The following is a 16,626-nucleotide window of genomic DNA, read 5'->3' on the forward strand; positions in this document are numbered from 1 at the left end:
ACCAGCACCTTCAGATCCACCTTCTGTTTCTGTTCTCTTCTTTTGGAGTCCTCTCAATGGGGTACCAGTTTTCTCCTCTCCTTCCTCATCTGCCTCTTTAACATTGCCAAAAACATCATGACTAAGAAGAGGTACCCTAGCTTACGTTTCCTTGCACACCCACTGGCATGCAACTTCAACACCCATTAAAGGAAAGGAGACCAAAGATGAAAAAATGCAGCTGGTGGACTTTTGCTAGCACTGCAGGTTTCCCAAGGTTTTAATTATTTCTGGAGGAGCTGCAAATATTGCAATAAAAGCTTTTAACATGGAGAAATGTCAAAGAGAGTGAAATTTAAAAAATTACTGTGGGGCACAGTGGCCAACCATCGGTAAGAGCAGTAGTACCTGCTACTCAAACAGTGGGAAATAGCCCCACAGTGCACGCCACCTTACTTCAGTTTGCATCATCTCAATGGGCCCTTTGAATCTCTCACTCTGCTCAACGAGCACACAACTCCTTAATTCTTCACCTCCCCTGCTCATGGGTTCGGGCCACAAGTGATGTATTTGTGGCACAAAGTAGGCAGACAAAAGCAACCAGAAAACTGCAGTCTTATCTCCAAACAATTCCACATCCTTCTCACAGATGTTTATGTTAAAGCCAACTTGCTACTTGATAGAGGCAGGAATTCCTACCCTCCCCCTGCCCTCTTACACCCTTTTTAACTTGCATAATTCAAGCTGGGTTATCACATATAAAACCTGGGATTATACAACATTTTGTTATGGATTTGTTTGTACTTGTTGAATTTGTTCTCCCATGTTAAACACAGAAAACAAAACCTCTTCTGCAAGTTTCATACAATTCTTGCATTCCTATTGCTCAGAAAGGCCAAACTCATCTGTTGGCAGCAACAATGCACTGCAGTGGCTATTTATGGTACCACCAAACATACACACAGAGGATGGGGGGGGGGGGGGGGGGAACCTTTCTCAGGACAGGCACAGCATCCTCTCCATTGACTGTATGCTCCTTAGTGTATCATGAATGCTTCAGGAAAACAGACAGCAAATAACAATAAAAACGATAAAGCCCCCTAAAATACCGACACATATTGCCACACTTCAGCACCAATGCCAAGGCAACACCTGGGTTCAAATTATTTGATTTGCAAATTTCTCACTGAAATTCAAAAAAGGAAAAAAGACACCGGTGGGAATAATCACTTTTCTCCACCACCATTGATGTTTAAAGAATGAATACGTGTTTGGAAAGGAAGTCTCCTGTCAATCATCATTACAGATGATGATTCTCCTCTTTCTTTCCTTTTCATACTTAGCTGCACACCAAGTGATTTTCTCAGCGTATAAAGCAACAAGAGGAGAGGATCTGTGAACAGCACCAGAGATAGGAGGTATAAGTGATCTAGATAATGGATTTTATGAGGATGTGGCTGTGTCTGCCTCCTGAAAAGCAGTTTTCCCTTGTCTCACTGCACTGTCATACACAAATTAGATACTATTTTTTAAAAAAAGAAGAAAAATGATCTTGTCTGGTCTGATAAAATCTGAGGGTTTTTAAGATGCTGGAGTTCTGCTCAATACCATCAATGTATTCCCACAATGTTTACTAAGTTACGCAATAATTTCCCCCTGGCAGAAACGTTAAATGCAAAGCAAAGATATCATCAGACTGAAAAATTAAAGAATGTACTTTTCAAAATACCACCAATACAAAATTTAAAATGCCATTATTTATGTACACATACATGCATTGATACATGCATTTTTGTCTTTAGAGTATCTATGCATATAAACATCTGCAATTACAAATGATAAATACTCTGGAAAATCTCCCCTAGGCCAGAAAATTTGTGTGCACACATGAAATAAGCAAGTCACATGTAAATAGAAACCAGATTTGGAAACTGTAGCCCTTCATGTCCAAACAAAACAGACAGACGATTAAATAGGCCCTGTCCAAAAGAGCACAAACGGGAAGAAAGAACAAAACGAAACTTAGTAAAAGGAGAATCCTCAGAAAGGGGGTAAATAGTAATAGTGACTTTCCAAGGCTGGTACTCAGCCCTGTATCACTTAATTGTTTTATCAATGATCTGAAAGGAAATGTAAAATAATACTGGTGGTTCTTTTTGTATGTTGTGTGCAAGGAAGCATTAAAAGTTTCCGTATAGCCATGTAAGAGTCAAATCTGGGAACTATATGCAAGATGACGGGTCCTACTGGGGGATACTACGTCACGCCAGATCAGCACTTCTATACAAGCTCTGAGTGACTGTGCGGCTAAAGAAATCAACGTCAGAGGCATTAACATGGATATTGCGTGAAAAACGTGTATTATGTCTCTATTTCCTACTGGGGTGGTTGTTACAGAAGACTGATCGGTTCAGGAATTCCCATTCTCAAGCAAGTTGTGAAAAATTGAAGAGTGCTCAGAGACAACCCATGAAGGGAACGCAAGAACTAAACCCCGTATGTTTAGCGCTTTTCAAAGAAAACAGCCTATGCACGCAGGAAACGTTAATATTTGACCTAGTACTCACAAGCTGAACAAGATCCAATGGCTGGGAGTCAAAGACAAATTATGACTAGAAATGAGACATTTTTAAACGGTGAGGATAACTAACTACTGACAGAATTCGTCAAAGACGATGGTGAATTTTTAATGTTCTTACAACTTACCGTTGCCTCTGTTCAGGAACGCTGAGCCTTAGACAAACTGCCCAGATGTAATTTGCAGAATTCTCTTACTCGTTTTCTTAACTAATACCCCTCTTCTCCAAGAGAAGCAGGTTGCTCTCAGTTGACTTCATTTTACCCCTTTTATTTTTTGCACTGGCATAGAAATACAGGTTTTGCTGGCATATCCATGGGGAATATACTGGTTTTTTGCACTGTAGCTCTTCTGTTCCTTCCTGCAACTTGGAGGCCAAATTAGCTTATAAACAAAGCTAGTTAAAATCTATTAAGGAGGAAACATATTCCAGAATTTGTTCCTTAAACTTGTCCGGACAGGAGAAAAGTAAACACCAGCCTGAAAGCTTCTCAGAGTTCCTGATCTCAGCCAACAGATAATTGTGCAAGCACATTTCTCATCAAGAGGGGCACCCCAAGCTCCCAGGAGACCTGGATTAGCTGCAGTGGCTGCTCTTCATTAAGCAGCAGTGTCCTTTGCAAGCACTGCCACACCCGCTTGTCAGCTGCTTTAACTTGTTCCAAAGGACTCTCGCCCCATGGGATAGCCCAGAAATTATTTCTCAGCCTCCCTCCTGGAGAAGGGGGAGGATTGGGAGTAGGTTCCTAAAGGGTTTTCTGGGAAAGCATCAAGTAATGAATGGTTGTGCCAGCTAATCTGCTGTGGGAACAGGGTAAAGCATGCTGTGCAACAGGTCACTAGGTTCTTCATTTGCACCAGTTATTTCAAGTGCCAGAGCATGGGAGAGCAAGGAAACAAGCTGGAGTCTGGTCGCGTACAAGTTATTTTCAAAGCAGGCTTTTTCGAAAGCTCTGCTAATCTAATGAAATTCCTAAATATTAATGTCTAATGAAATTTCTCCTACTCCTCTAAACCGTTACTTTTAGAAAATGGTTTGCACAAAGACCTTTTACAAATTTACCTGCTTCAGACCAATGAAAATGTTTGCCATAGAAAACACTGAAGAAAAAGCATTCATTTATCAGCAAAAAGATTCCAAGAATTTTTAAATGACCCCTTGGTACTCCCTGCATTATTTAGATTCCCTACCAAAAATGTCACTGGTTTCACACTTCCCACCTTCCGACAACATCCTTCCAATCCTCTACAAAATTACTATCCTTTGAACTCCATGCCTCTGCACCCACCATGTTTCCTGCGTTCTAAAGCATCTTCTAAGTGAAATGCTTATAGTTCACCCTTAGCCTTACGAAAATAACAACCATATCAGAAGGGGCTGAGCAAAGCGGAGGGACAGGCCACACCACTCACGTTTGGTGCACGCGGCTTTTTACTCCACTGAAAGATAAACTGCCATCCGTGTTGGCAAGGGAGGCAGTCTGCCAGATACCCTCAAGAAAAACCCTCTAGAAATAGCTCCTCTTCTTCAGCTAATGACGTGACTGAAAGGAGTCCTCCCTTTGCACAAGCGCCCCGGCGGCCGGCCTGGCTCCCGGGAGAGGTGGTGGGAAAAGTTGACTTGGCGGGAGAGTCTGACTCCGGCTGGGAGGCACTAAGAGAAGAGTGAGCTGGGTGAGAATAACTCCGTCTCTCTGCCTAGAAGCTAGAAGATGCATCTGCCACGGAAGCAAGGGAGATCCTGGCTAAAAGAGAACTCTGACCAGCTCTACTAAAACCTGACTATATTTGACCGGCGCACAGATCTCTCAGGCCAGTCCCAGGGCTTCTTCCTGCACCCAGCTGTGCGTACATCAAGAAACACAAATTATTGTTTATGCGCAGCCAGATACAACGACGCTGGGCTCAATCAGCGCAGCTCACGGCTGTGCCCCTCATTTGCAACATCAGCTTTGAGTCTAACCACTCTGTACGTGTCCAGGCTGCGTAAACACGCTCCTATCCTGCTGCAGGCCAGTCTGAGCAATGTTAGGAGTGGCACAAGCGGATACTGAAGGGAAACAAAAGTTCAGCATAAGCTATGCTTAGTTATCAGGAACATTCAGAACAACAAGAAAAAGGTCTGTAAGCTTGCAACTTCCCAACCCACCTTCACAGTCCTGGGAAAAATCCAAGTTTTTCTACCCAAGGGGCATAAATCCAGCAAAAGCTAATGAGAGTTTAGAGGAAAACTTATTTTCTGTGATGCTCAGTAGCCCTCTCAGAATGGTGGTCACTTTATTTTTTTGGAATTTGACACTTTCTGGAGTTTTGGGGTGGGTTTTTTTGAAGGAAACTTCTATAAATTTTATAAAACATGGTGCACTGTTAGCAGCGCTCCCAAGAGAGTAATCATTTCATGGTGGTTAGGTGGTTCCTAACCATAATGCAGGACAATAAAAACATTATTTTATTAGATATTAATCCCTCCCTACGTGACTCAAACTTTCTGAATGCTTTCTGAATGCAGAGAGCTTGGAGACTCTGAAAGGGCCTGAAGAATTGGTGGCGGAATCTCTTGTTTCCAGGAGTCCTGTCAAAGCCTTAATGACTGGAAGTCATTAACATCCAAGTGGCCTTTAGTAATTTCTTTGCAATTACCTAGTGGCCTCTCTTTGCAGTCATCCCTAGTGCAAATACACTTCTTGCAGCAGGTGCAGAATGAAAAGGAAAGCTTCGGTACAGAAACGGAACTATCTTCACACTTCTAACTGCAACCCTCTCAGGAGGAAGGCACTGAGCCAATGCGAGAAAGTGCAATTCGTAGATAAGCAGTCAGCTTGGGATCACATTCCTCACAACAGATAAAATGAGAGGAAATCTCTCATGGCCGCTGACCATGAAAGAGGAGGATTTTACAACACTGAAACAAACAGCTCAGAAACAAACAGATGCAAGCGAAGTGACAAGAGCAGCGAGTGACAACCCTGCCCTGCCACCCCCAGCCTTGTCTTATTAGACAGCCAGCTGACCACTTTGATTAAAAATATACATATGTGTCATGGGAAGTCACAGCTGAACTCCATCAGCCTACACTGCAACGTGCTGAACACAACGTCCAAATGCACAGTTCTTTCAGCTGAACCGGGAAATTGCAGCAGCAAACAAGCCTGGCTGAGAACTCAGTGACCTCTGCCCGCTGATCTTCCTGCGGACTGCCCGCAGGACGCAGGCCCAGGTCCCCTCTGGGAAGCTGCACAGGAAGGAGTACCTCACAGCTTCAGGTGGTAGAAAACTGCTTGCTCTGCAGAGCTAGCGGAAACAAGGCACGCTATGCTGAACCTCCTCAGCTGAACAATGCACCAGGCACTTCAGGAGACAGGCTAAGGAAGCTACAGGAGAGGGAACTACTCACTTACTGCGGTAAAAATGCGTCAAGTCACAGTGCAGGGGCTCTGCCTCTTCCCTAGTTGCTAGTAAGACAGGTTAGTGATGGGTGTCTTGGTTTTTGTAAACACAAATATTAAAAGCACAAAGATTTCCAAGGCTGGCTTAAATTCCTTATTAAGGAGGTCACCGATCCTTCTGTTTGAAAATTACTTCAAAATTGTCACAGATGTTTGCACCTTATTTCCTACAGCAAAAACTATTATCTGACAGAGTCGGTATCAGAAAGCCACCAGCCTCATGAGATGAAAGGACTTTCTCCTCATAGCAAAAGCAGATACAAAAAAAATGAACAAGATGACAAAATAAAGAATCCTTCTAGTTGAGAGGACAATGCCCGAGATACAGAAAGGGAGTCAGTTTTTTTCAGCTTTGTTACTCAATTGCTGTGAACTTACTGTAGTCCCTTTCTGGTTTCTAAGGCTGCTGGATGCTGTCCCAGGAAACAGGAAAAGCTAATATACTTGGCTCATGGACTGAAAGAGGAACTTTTGTTTCCATATGCACGTTATGGCATTAAAGTGCTGCTTCCTACATCTAATAGTTGTCAGATCTTTGTTTCATTTATGATTCTTGTTGCTTCCAAGATGAACCTCCACTTCTGTGGCACAGGTCAGGGCATCAGATTCAAAATGTTCTCCATCCCACAAGCCATAATTTGTCACCAGGTAAATCTTGCATAGAGAGGTAAAGATAAGATGGCTAGAGGTAAATAGTAAGGTTTGAATAGTGTAATGGACAAAGCCTAATCTAAAAGGGTAACCCGTGCAGGGTGGAAGAGAAAGGGCAAATGCTTGGAAAAGTAAACTGAAATCCACCCAGGTGACTTGCACGGAAAAAAATCTACGTAATTACATGTTTCTGTGACTGTCATTACATCGTGGCTATAGACAAGGGAGAAGAACCCAGGAAGAGCTGAGACCACACCCTGACTCGCCATTCACAGTCACCTACCTTGGAGAGACACATAAATCACATGTCTTTGTGGCTGTGTTTTTAGAAAACTGAATGCTTTTCTTAACAACTCATTATGTAAGGCAGTTCCTACTGCCAGCATCTCACAATGCAAGAAAGAAGGGAATTGATTGCATAGGAGGGTGGAGACAAATGTACTCTCAAAGTTAAATGAGTCAGCTTGGAAAAACTAACTCAACACAACTTAAAGAGAGAAAAGTGACAAACAGAACAATACCTTACATAAAAAGTCCTCTCTGAGAGCTCAGAGCAGGGCCCACCAGAGGCTGCTGCCAAACCATGCAGAAGGCAACTGCCCTCACCACCTCCCCACCAAACTCATTCCAGACCTTTACTCCTTTCCTGAGCAGTTTTCTCGAAGAATCCATGGCTGTCGGAGGGCAGCCCTGCCGGCTGCCTGGCTGCAATCCCTTATGTAAACCTGGCAGCAAGGCTCCTGAGTGATAAGGCAAATTATTACTTTGGATAGGGACTGAATGTACTGGCATGACAGACTTCAAAAACAAAAAAACCCCAAACCTAAACAAAAATACTCAGCTAAGCAAACAACACCAGCCCCCCTGTTTGGTTTGTTCTGGCAACAACAGGCATCCAAGTTCTTATCACATGCCAGAGAATAATGGTAAGTTTTGGCTTGCCTTGGTTTTAAACTGCAGCTGCTAAAAGGAAAGCCAATAAATAGGGAAAGTGTTTATAGTAAGCACAAACTTCTCAGTGTACAAATACATGTGTTTTCATACCTCAACAATTAACAGCGAGAACATGCAGAGGGTGCAGCAGGGTACATTAACCCACCCCTTACTTTAGGGAGGCTACTACAGCATGTGATCCCTTTATTTGTAGGACATAGGCCAGATGTAAGGATCTTTGTGAACAAAAGGTTGATATAAACAAACCTTCTCTTTGAGAACATGCACATGTTAGAAAGCCAGCACGGGGTATCTGTGCTGGCAAATCTCATTGCAGCTGTGATTGCAGCCACAAACAGGAATTTATGATCTTTGGCACACAAAGACATGGCTAGAAAGTACTGGAGAAGGCGGCTTGCTTACTGAACGACTGCCGTGGTTGCTCTACGCTTTGGCTCACAGGAACTGCACAATGTTTTTCACAAAGTTTGGCTGCCATACACGCACCCATTCCCCAGCACTTGACCACTACTAGCAAGGAAGGGTACCCGGTCGCACTCCTTTGATCAGTATTTCCACCTAGGGAACACGCACAGAGCCGAACAGCACCGCAAACAGCAGGGTGCCCTCCCACTGAGGGATCCTCCTTCAAAACCAGGACTGCAAAGAGATGCAGCTCCAGCAAGTGCTAGAACAGCCATATACAACAACAAAGCCTATTTCAGCGCCCTTTCCCAGGCAGAATATCCAGGATGGTGACAACAAAAGTCTGCAGACAGCATGCACCTCTGAGCCAGCATCAGGAAAGACATTTCTGCTCACCATCAACAATCCCCTGCCTCACATTTTGGCTGCAAGAAGCATTTTCCCTCCTGCCTGAAGGCTACCCCTTTTCTTTGCTTGTATATGAAGTTTAGCACAAAAGACTAAGAGCATTGCTTGCAAGAGGCCCTCCTACCTTTGTATCCACTTAAATCTTAATATATCCTATCCCTGAAGTAAAATCCATTTGAATCTGTTATTTGAAGCGCTTAAGTTTTAGCACCTCTAGGCACATTCAAAATCACTCCAGCTCCTACTGCAGTTATGTATGCCCTTTCTGAACCAGAACTTTGAGCGGACTTTTTCCTTCTAGAGAGTAGAAAGAAAGAGGGACCCAAACAGGGACTCTGACCTTCACAGAGCTGCAAGCCCACCCTAGCATCCTCTCACTGAGGTCTGGTAAGGCCCCAGGGAGCCCCATTCCCTCCTGCCTACACCCTAGTCCTAAAGCTGCTGCCTCCCCCAGCTCCTGAGGTCTGCGGCGTGGGTCTTGTGGCTCTCAACCAGGTAAAGATAAAGTATGTGTGTGGTTCCCAGGGTCCGGAAGTTTGGCTGCCCTGCTCTGAAGCTCTGCACAGGAGCTCTTGCAAAAATGAGATAAGCCTCACAGAAATATGTAACAGGCTGCATATTGCCTGCAGACTTTCATCCTTCTTTCAGAGGACCAGTCTCCTCTCTCCTGCCACTTCCTTTCTTTCTTTCTCCACTGTTTTGGGATTTACTCGAAGACTGCATTACCGGTATGTTTTTCTGCTACTGCATAATTAGCAGTTTGCCCTTGACACACAGCTATAATAATGAGGCAATTTTCAAGAGAACACACACATTATGTGCTAGTGGGGATTATGAGTACATATAGTTAATCCACCTATTTTGGTCAGAAAAAAGAACATATCACATTTACAAATACCATTTTCTTAAGATAACAGTTGTGAACAGAAGGTGATACAGATTTTATGCTCTGCAATATGTTTTGACTGCAACTGATATTTCACATATTTCAAATGACAGCAGCACCTTCAAAAAATTCCTGCGATGAGGAATATCACACCTGTAAGGAGGCATAACATGTCTTTGCAATATTTAAAAAACTGGTAAGCCATTCTAGAAGACATAGTCATAACCGTAGCTGCTACTTAATAGGCAGATCTTCATTTTCAGGTCAACTGTATGAAGACACATACTGAGAGGTATTTTAAATAGTATCAAAAATTACTAATCAACCAGAAGCCTCTCATTTTCTCCCTGAAGACCTCTGCTCCAGTGTTAGATAAAACTGATTGAAAATTTATTAAAGATTACAATCCTTGCTGGGGGGGGCCTTATGGGCCGTGTGTGTGTGGTTATTTCTTCACTGTACACTTGTGAGCCTGCTAAAGGTGGAGTTCTGCATCTACCATTCTATGTAGCCCTTCATCCTCTTCTAATCCACCCGTATCATGGTATCTGAGCATGGAAAGGGAACAAACCACAGGTGTTTTCATGAAACAGCAAATGATTATCATTGCCAAGAACAACCTTTATTCTTTTCTAACAAAGATCATATGATAGCTGAGCAGATACAGTCATTTCACTAAAACGTATCTGATAATTACATATAATTAATGATAACATTTATTTAAGAACTGTTTGTACCTTGTGACACAAAACCCCCCAACAAGAATAGCAGCGTGTTTGCAAAGCACTTTATAGTCTAGGTCAGATGCCAGAGTCCTTCTGCTGAAAAAGGTAAAAACGCTCAGTGCTAATGTAGCCTTGCACTGAGATAATACCAGGTAATACTTGACTGTGAGCTTAGATTACACAGAGTGACACAAGGCTGCCAAAAGCATGTTTAAAACCGCTCCTGATATATCAATGCACTACATTAATGTCAGGGTATTGGGGTTTCTGACTGTTGCGCAGACAGCTGTCCCCCAAGTGTGTTAGGTCTGCTAGAGACCTCTCTCCCCTATTCCTCTTAAGTGTGGTCCAGGGCCTCCTCTCCATCCCGTCCTGCCCAACGACCTGCCATCCTGGAGCTGGGTAGAAAACAGCAAGCATTACCTGCTCCTCCTTCAGCAGCAGCAGTAGATCACTGACAGAAAAGTACTGGAAGTTAACTGCAGTGCAGATACTCAACCCAATTAGGTAAATATGTACAGAAGTGTGATACAGGACAGAAAACTAGGGCATTCTTGAACAAAATGGGATTACAAGAGAATTAATTTCTACAGTTTATTAATTTCCCAGGTAAAATTAGAGATGCAGACATCTTTTATCTCAGGGCCTGAGCATGGAGGTTAGGCTTCTGCCTAATTACAAACACATCTCATTTGGTGCTTAATGTCCTGTGCCAGTATTGGCCCAACTGTCCCATACTTCAACAGTACTCTTCTAAGGAATTACATGTTGATGGGAACGTATGAATTCCTACAGCAAATAATCACGTTTTGGGGAATGTTCTCCTAAAAGAATCACAATTTTTTGGGGCTCCTCATGAAGTACGTCAGTCACACATACCTTCCCAGACACGAGACTCGGCAGTCCTTTGTTTCAACTCTGGAGCACTTGATTTCCCTTTACACCTCGCAACATGCAGTGGAGTGCGGGCAGGGGCACACTCTGCCAAGCTCCAGCATACCGACACAAGAGGCTGTAACGTCTGACCCAGCCCCACCTGCTCGGCCCTGTCTAGCTGGTAGAACTGTATTGCCTTCTCAGTTTTGCCAGCTGACCTGCTTCGGTAATTGTTTCCTAACTCATCTCAGTCAAAAGGAGCTGGATTAATGAAGATGTGTAAACGAACCTGATGCATTCTGGCTGTGGAAATTTTGGGGGCAGGCTTGGGGACAGTAAACCACACAGCTGACACAGCTAGAAGTTAAAGAGCATGTGTGCCTGCAAGGGCTAGAAACCGGATTTGACATCTATGGTTCACCACCATCATTATGATTCAAAATCTGGTGTTAGCGCATAATTTGCTAACTTGTCTTGTAAGCTGAGTGCTGTCTGTCTGTCTGCGCTAGTGCTGAGAATAGCACCCGTCTCCTGCTTACAGAGTGAAGTCACTCAGTTACGTGTCTGGCAGCACTGCCTCTGCTTTGTGTTCCGCGCTGGTATGCAGAGACACTGCGGTGTCGCGTTTCATGACATGTCAATAGCACCGTTTCCCACATTAGGCCAACCCCGTATTTCAGTAGCATACAGCAATTTCCCACAGTAACCTGAATCCTTCATGTGCTGCACTAGACACAAGAAGAAAGGGAATGACAGACTCAATTCAATATCCTGAGAACAACGAAAAGATACTGGTTCAGTCTGATGTTCAGGGAAGGACTTTACAAGAAAGCAAATTGCCATTACTTGTTCACCTCATTGACAAAGTGCCAGCAATCAAAACTCAAGATACTCCCTTAGATAGGTACTCTTCTAGATGCTCTAGACAGATAGATCTTATAGATAAATTCAGATAGATAGTCTTACAGATACACTATAGATACTCTTTTATTCTCTGTTTTGTCTGAACAACACTAGTACTATCATCATTCCTGCAAGAAAGATAAAACCCCTCAAAAGCCCCTTCCTTTTTGGATTGAGTATGGGAATAAAGTCAGCCATCTGTTAAAACTTAAACTGGGCAGATCAAATACGCTTAATTACTCAGAGGAGACACCTTACATTTCGGTTGCATCTTGCGCTCCGTGTAATTTCTAGTGCCTGATCTTAGATCAGTCCTGTCCATCTGGCACTCCTTCACCAAGCAGGCCACCTTTGTATGCTTGAAAATTTATATTGGAAAGGCAAACTAAAGCACACAGCTGGCTTTGAAAGGAACCTGTTGGAATGTGTGGCTTCAACAGGGATACACACGTTAATTTGCCTTACACCCCAGCATACTGACTTTGTAAGCATCAATGGGAAAAAAGTGCTCAAAATGCTCAGCGCTGGAGGTGCAGGTACAGAACAAACAAACAAACACACACAAAGACAAAAAAGGAGCACTAACCTGGAGAAAAACGCATCACTGTTAATGAAGGAGATTTCATCTGTTAAATCCATCTCCCTCCAACACGAACCACCATCTGTTAATTGGAGGCTGACCTGAGGTATTCCATCTGACACGCCTGGTTGTGGCACTAGGCACGTTTGGCTGGATCCTTCTGTTGTGGACTTTGTCATCTACAGAAGCAAAGAGAGAGAAAAATGAAATGTGAAAGGAAGAGAGGGCAGAGCAGCCTTTTCAGATAATCTGTAACAGAAAGACATTCTGTACCAGTGTATAAACAGCAAAGAATATGACAAGGTGCAAAATAATAATATAAAATACATACAGATCAAACATTCTGCTTGATAAAAACTATATAAAGAAAAATAAAGGTGAGACTATTGAAAGAACAGGGGCAAGAGTTAAATTAAAAAAAAGGTAAGTAAAATAAACAGGAAGTTATTTTCTGTATCACAGAAGATAGACTAAAAAAATTCTTGCTTCTTGACACAACTGGAGAAACAGATGGTAAAAGCAATTATACACCTCTTCTCAACCCCCCTCCCATCCTTTTTAATGGCAATTGATGTCAACACATGCCTTGGAAGGAAATTTCTCAGGCCGTGAACGTTCTGGATTAGCGTTCTTTGCAGAGGCAGCCAGGACACAAGAGTTGGAAGCTGGGCTCCCTAAATCCAAGACAAAGTTTCCAAGCATCACTGAGTCCATCTACAGGAAGGCCAGGGCTCTTGCTTGACTCTTCAGCAGAAGTGTACGAACACAAGAAGAGACAGTGCTGCGTCAGACGAGCGTCCAGTATTAGCAGCAGATAAAGGCTGCTTAGGGGAGAAGAACAAGTTCGGAGGTCTGCCCCTCACGCACTGCCCCAGCATTTGGCAGTCTGTGGTTTAGGGCTTTTTTTTGACTTGGACCTGGTTCACTGTGTTTAACACCAAACATTGAACCTAACCTTTGTGATTACGTTCCATTTTCTCTTGTGTTCACTTGCCTTTACAAGATCCTACAGCTAGGAGTTTCACAACATTGTTACATGTTGATTAAAATCGAAAAAAAAGTACTTCTATTTTAGACATGGTGAGAGAGAATCTTTCCCTTTTAAAAGGGAAATTATGTGAATTATGAGAATTTGCAAATAATTGTTCCTTACCCACCTTCCCCATACCATTCTTGACTGCTTCTTACTGATCTCTGAAGAGAATAAACTGAAAAATAATAGGTATATCAGAGGCAAAGGGAAACCAGAGAGATACGTTGAGAGAGCTTCCCGGTTTCAGCCTCTGGACCGCACGCTCTCAGCAAGATCCTGCCTTTGCTGACGTCAATGGGCATTTTGCCCGGAGACAAGATCTCACCTTTGGACCACCGCTGGCTTCCAGCAATGCTCTGTTAGCCCATCGCCTGCAGCAGTCACTGACTGTTGACACCATGGGAACTGGGCACACAGCATGTAGACACCAGGCCGTGGTTCTCAGCTGCTACAAAACAGCAGCGGTGCCGTGATTTAAAAGGGGAAGACTATGTCTGCGGGAAGGAGGGGAGGCAGGGAACTACACATCGGCAGCATTACAGGAGGGAATCACAACGGGAGGCAGCAGGGCCTGAGATCTAGAGGTGCCAACTCACTGAATTCTGCTGGAATGGCTGTTAAGCATTTCTTCCCCAGTGAAAACCTGCAGTCACTCATTTAGCTTTTCTGCAGCTGGAGGTGACCGTTGTCTCCCGTGCCGGCACAGGGACACCTCTCACCGGGGCCTTTTGGTGCTACTTCACCACCACCTGCTAGAGCTGATGCCATGCACACCAGAAAAGCTCTCCACCAGAGTAACAACAAATGGTGACTATACATATGCACAAACCTCTAAACTAAAACAGTTCCTACACTGTCCTATTAGTAGGACTTTACAGAAGCACATGTGGGTGTAAGCAAACAGGCAACTTCTATGATGTACCACATACGCCAGCAGCAATCAAAGCCTGGAAAACAGCAGGAAACCATCCTTTCCACCCCTACCATACCACATGCATCCTGATTTTAAGAATGCAATTAACAAAGCTAAATAATTTTGCTACCAGGTACTGCATTTGTAGAATCTGCCTTACCCAACAAGAAGCGTTAGGAAACAGGCAACATCTGCCAAACCGCATGTATCAGATTCCCTTTCTGCAAATTGTTAATGAACTTTACACTGATTTACAGAAGCTCCTTATACTAGAGAATTCCATAAAGAACCTATTTATTATTCCGGTGCTCTAAAAGGAAAAAAAAAGTTTTGGTACAGTCTTCAATTCTTCTCATTTTCTGGCAGAAGAAGATCATTTGGATGCAGGCACTTCCAACAAAAGGCATGCCGATCATATACAAGCTCTGCAGGAAAATTCTGTTTGAAAGATCAGATTCAAATTTAGGACAACCACTGCATTTTTAGGGCACTTCAAAATCACTAAGAAGTGGAAGGAACCAGTGTTCTCCATCCTCTGTTCCAGACGATCTATAAGCTAGTATTTTGATCGCTTTGGAAAACAATATCAAAGCATTGTAGTTATTTCTTTAGCAATATCGTCTACCAGTAATGGCAACTTATATCTGAATTAAACTTATATTTACCTTCTTTCTTTGCAAAACTGCTTTCAGTTGCATCAGTATAAAAATACGTGTAGAAAAAGGTATTCCTTGAACTCATACGTATTAATTTAACTTTTTAATTTAAGTAATGTGTCTTTAATCCTTATTAACAATAGGAAGGAACAGTGTTCACTATCTCATTCTATAGTTTTTAGTCACCCTGTGAAAAAGCCACCTGCACAACTATCGTAACAGCAGCACTTCACTGGGGTGCCACTGAGAGGAAGACATGCCCGTGGGTAGACAAAGACTTCTGTAATTTGAATTCCTCACAAAGCAGATTAAAGAACTACGGACAGAGGCATCTTAAATGCTTTTTGGGTGGTGGAGCTCTCAAGAGAAAAACTTTTGGCAATTTCTTTGTTCATGCACATGCATATGTTTCATGCAATGACGTTTGAGAGAACAATACCTTACAAAGTGAGGACAATACCTTGCAAAACAGCAATGCTATAGGTATTCATTATCAAGATGATAGTGGGAAGACAAGCATATTTAGTTGTTAAATGATAGAAAAGAGAAGAAAAAAGAAAGGCGAACACTTTATAAAGGACATTTTAATTTTCTCCAATGCACCCCTTTTTGTGATCAGCCTAATGTGCAACCTTAATCTCTGGGGATGTGGAAGATAGCCAGTGAAACCCCGTGAGGGCTATCACAAAGGCACACATGAAATCTCTAAGACGTTCAAGCATTAGTTTAAAAGGAAACCAAAAAAAGCCCCTATGGAAACTTGTTGCATGTTGTAACACATTTCTACAGGCTGTATCTTGTTACACTCTGTAGCAAGTACTGTAAGAGGTTTGTAGTTACCTGTGCAGCACACCTTCATTTGCATTTTGCCTCCAGAGCAGGCAATCCACCGAATGACAAAGATTTAAGTGAGGTTTATAAAGGTCGTGAGTGGAAGAATCCCCCCATTTCCCAGATAAGGACTACCCTTAACTACAAGGCAGTTGTTTTCAGCTCATAATGTTCTTAAAAATATTAACAAACAGAAAAGAAAGCCACTTCCTATTCATTAAAATACCATCTTGTATAGCAGCTGTTTTGCTTCTCTCAAGACAACTTTAGGAAACAGTATCATGCTTTGTGTTTTAGCTCACAGCCCTTCGCATTTGATTTATGCCGCTTTTAGTTTTTTTTTTTCCTTCAGATTTAACAACAATCATCAAGCAAATGTTAATCTGACTTCATTGCTTATCTGTTTGATCACTGTTACGAAGTCTAGTTAGAGGCAAGTAACTAGCCTTAATGATCTGGATGATGGGGCAAAGTGTACCATCAGCAAGTTTGCGAATGACACAAAAGTGGGAGGAGTGACTGACATGGCAGAGGGTTGTGCTGCCATCCAGAGGGACCTTGACAGGCTGGAAAAATGGGCTGACAACAACCTCATGCAGTTCAACAAGGGGAAATACAGACTCCTGCACCTGGGGAGGAACAACCAGTACATGCTGGGGGCTACCCAGCTGGAAAGCAAATTGGCAGAGAAGGACCTGGGAGTCCTGGTGGACAAGAAGTCAACTATGAGCCAGCAATGCACCCTTGCCGCAAAGAAGGCCAATGGTGTCTTGTGCTGCACTAGGAGGAGTGTCAGCAGGTC

General features: G+C 43.0%; 1 protein-coding gene across 9 annotated transcripts in view; it reads right to left on the minus strand.

The window, feature by feature from the left end:
- Positions 1-16,626, minus strand: part of FAM13A (family with sequence similarity 13 member A) — a 135,810-nt gene that overhangs the window by 66,568 nt on the left and 52,616 nt on the right. For 8 of the 9 annotated variants that reach the window (XM_075149561.1, XM_075149560.1, XM_075149558.1 and 5 more), the window contains exon 6: positions 12,398-12,570. In XM_075149561.1, coding sequence (XP_075005662.1) covers positions 12,398-12,570 — 173 coding nt within the window. Of the gene's footprint in view, positions 1-7,175; positions 7,274-12,397; positions 12,571-16,626 lie in introns of those variants that run through there. The other variant, XM_075149564.1, reaches the window with a different exon arrangement.

The sequence above is a fragment of the Calonectris borealis genome, chromosome 4 (genome assembly GCF_964195595.1).
Source record: "Calonectris borealis chromosome 4, bCalBor7.hap1.2, whole genome shotgun sequence".
NCBI classification, from domain to species: domain Eukaryota; kingdom Metazoa; phylum Chordata; class Aves; order Procellariiformes; family Procellariidae; genus Calonectris; species Calonectris borealis.